This window comes from Sardina pilchardus, chromosome 14, assembly GCF_963854185.1.
Source record: "Sardina pilchardus chromosome 14, fSarPil1.1, whole genome shotgun sequence".
NCBI classification, from domain to species: Eukaryota; Metazoa; Chordata; class Actinopteri; order Clupeiformes; family Clupeidae; genus Sardina; species Sardina pilchardus.
Genome location: NC_085007.1, coordinates 7,565,445 through 7,567,944, shown reverse-complemented (window position 1 = coordinate 7,567,944; position 2,500 = coordinate 7,565,445). Strand labels below are relative to the sequence as shown.

Here is a 2,500-nt window from a genome sequence, read left to right as displayed (position 1 = left end):
TGTGTGTGTGTGTGTGTGTGTGTGTGTGTGTGTGTGTGTGTGTGTGTGTGTGTGTGTGTGTGTGTGTGTGTGTGTGTGTGTGTGTGTGTGTGTGTGTGTGGTGCAATACAAAACTACAGTACAAAACGAGAGCATGTTTTGGTACTTTGAAGACATGCACAAAAAACGGATGAAAATGCATAGAGCAGAAAAGGCAAAACAACATTCCTCTGTGCACCGTCTCTGTGCTGTTATCTATTTATAAAAGCGTGACCTGACTACATCTAAGTTATGACCAAAGTAGAACAAGGAGACAGGACAGGGTTTCAATGGGATCAAACATTTGCACAGAAAAAAAAACAAGATGCTTGATGATATGAAATGAAGTCATACGTTCATCTGATTTTAATCTCTGAACCTATAAAAGTGTGTTGTTAATCTTATCTCTCTCCATCTCTCTCTGTCACTCTTTCTCTCACTTTCTCTCTGTCCATCTGTCTGTCCATCTCTCTCTCTCTATCCCCCTCTCTCCATCTCTCTCCATCTCGCTCACTCTCTCCATCTCTCTCTCTGTCATTCTATCTCTCCATCTCTCTCTCTATTCCCCTCTCTCCATCTCTCTCTCTGTCACTCTTTCTCTCTCTCATCCCTCGCTCTCTCGCTCGCTCCTCGGGTGGTGCTCCCGTCTCCAGGACAACTGTCGGCGGGTGGAGAACATGCTCCGCCTGTGGATCATCGAGGCCAAGGACCTGCCGGCCAAGAAGAAGTACTTCTGCGAGCTGTGCCTGGACGAGAGCCTGTACGCGCGCACCAGCTGCAAGCTCAAGGCCGACAACGTCTTCTGGGGCGAGCACTTCGAGTTCGCCAACCTGCCGGCCGTGCGCTCCGTCACCGTCCACCTCTACAAGGACAGCGACAAGAAGAAGAAGAAGGCCGACAAGAACAACTACGTCGGCCTGGTCAACATCCCCGTCGGCGCGGTCAGCGGGCGGCAGTTCGTGGAGAAGTGGTACCCGGTCAGCCTGCCCAACCCGGGCAAGGGCAAGGCGCCGGGGCCGATGATCCGCATCAAGGCGCGCTACCAGAGCATGAGCATCCTGCCCATGGAGCTGTACAAGGAGTTCGCCGAGTACACCACCAACAACTACATGCTGCTCTGCTCCGTGCTGGAGCCGGCCCTCAGCGTCAAGAACAAGGAGGAGATGGCCTGCGCACTCGTGCACATCCTGCAGAGCACCGGCAAGGCCAAGGTGAGAGCAGTGTGTGTGTGTGTGTGTGTGTGTGTGTGTGTGTGTGTGTGTGTGTGTGTGTGTGTGTGTGTGTGTGTGTGTGTGTGTGTGTGAGTGTGTGTGTGAGTGTGTGTGTGTGTGTGTGTGTGTGTGTGTGTGTGTGTGTGTGTGTGTGTGTGTGTGTGTGTGTGTGTGTGTGTGTGTGTGTGTGTGTGTGTGTGTGTGTGTGTGTGTGTGTGTGTGTGTGTGTGTGTGTGTGTGTGTGTGTGTGTGTGTGTGTGTGTGTGTGTGTGTCTCATTTGGCCTGCGCCCTCGTGCACATCCTGCAGAGCACCGGCAAGGCCAAAGTGAGAGGGATACGTGTGTGTGTGTGTGTGTGTCTTATCTTGCCAGGGATAACCCAAACTGTTTCAGTACAAAGCACAGGCAATGCTAATGTAGAAGTGATGCCGTGTGTGTGTGTGTGTGTGTGTGTGTGTGTGTGTGTGTGAGAGAGAGAGAGAGAGAGATAGAGTGCATAAGTTCGGGCCTTTTATCTGGGCTCAGGATATCGGATCTGCTGATGTCTTTTCGGGTCTTTTAGCATGCTGCTGATTTCTGTTTTATGGTGTGTGTGTGCGCAGGTTGGAAATTCTAAGTTGTGATTACATGTGTTTGTGTGAACCAAAGCATGCTTGAATTCTTTTGTATCGTGCTATACCAGGTGTGTGTATGTGTGTGTGTGTGTGTGTGTGTGTGTCTGTGTCTTTTCATCCTGACCTTTGATCCCCATGTGTGTTATGAAGTACCTGAGGGGTTTGTGAGTGTGTGTGTGTGAGTGTTTGTGAGGTTAGTTTTTGAACGCTATTAAATTTCAAACGCGCTATGATCCTCTGATCTCTTGCCATACCCTCGTCAGTAACGCACAGCGAGAGAGAGAGAGAGAGAGAGAGAGAGAGAGAGAGAGAGAGAGAGAGAGAGAGAGAGAGAAACGGGTGTGGAGAGACAGGAAGGCTGAAGCAGGAAGGAGAGAGATGGAGGGAGAGAGAAGGAAGTGAGAGAAAAGGAAGAGAATGCATTAAAAAGAAGAATAGAATGTAGAGGTCAAGAGAGATGAGAATTTGAGATCACTGTATAACGGCTCAACTCAAGACTTCCAACCGTACACACACATATACACACACACACACACACACACACACACACACACACACACAGACACACATACTAATAGAGAGCAAGAGATATTAGATTTTAGAAGATGAATGGTTAGAAAAATGTCTACCTGTAAAGTAGCTGAGAGGTGTGTGTGT

At 49.3% G+C, this 2,500-nt stretch overlaps 1 protein-coding gene across 7 annotated transcripts in view; it reads left to right on the top strand.

Annotated features, from left to right (window-relative positions):
- Positions 1 to 2,500, top strand: part of dab2ipb (DAB2 interacting protein b) — a 167,422-nt gene that overhangs the window by 128,291 nt on the left and 36,631 nt on the right. For all 7 annotated transcript variants that reach the window (XM_062555090.1, XM_062555092.1, XM_062555091.1 and 4 more), the window contains one exon: positions 672 to 1,229. In XM_062555090.1, the coding sequence (XP_062411074.1) occupies positions 672 to 1,229 (558 nt within the window). The remainder of the gene's footprint in view (positions 1 to 671; positions 1,230 to 2,500) is intronic.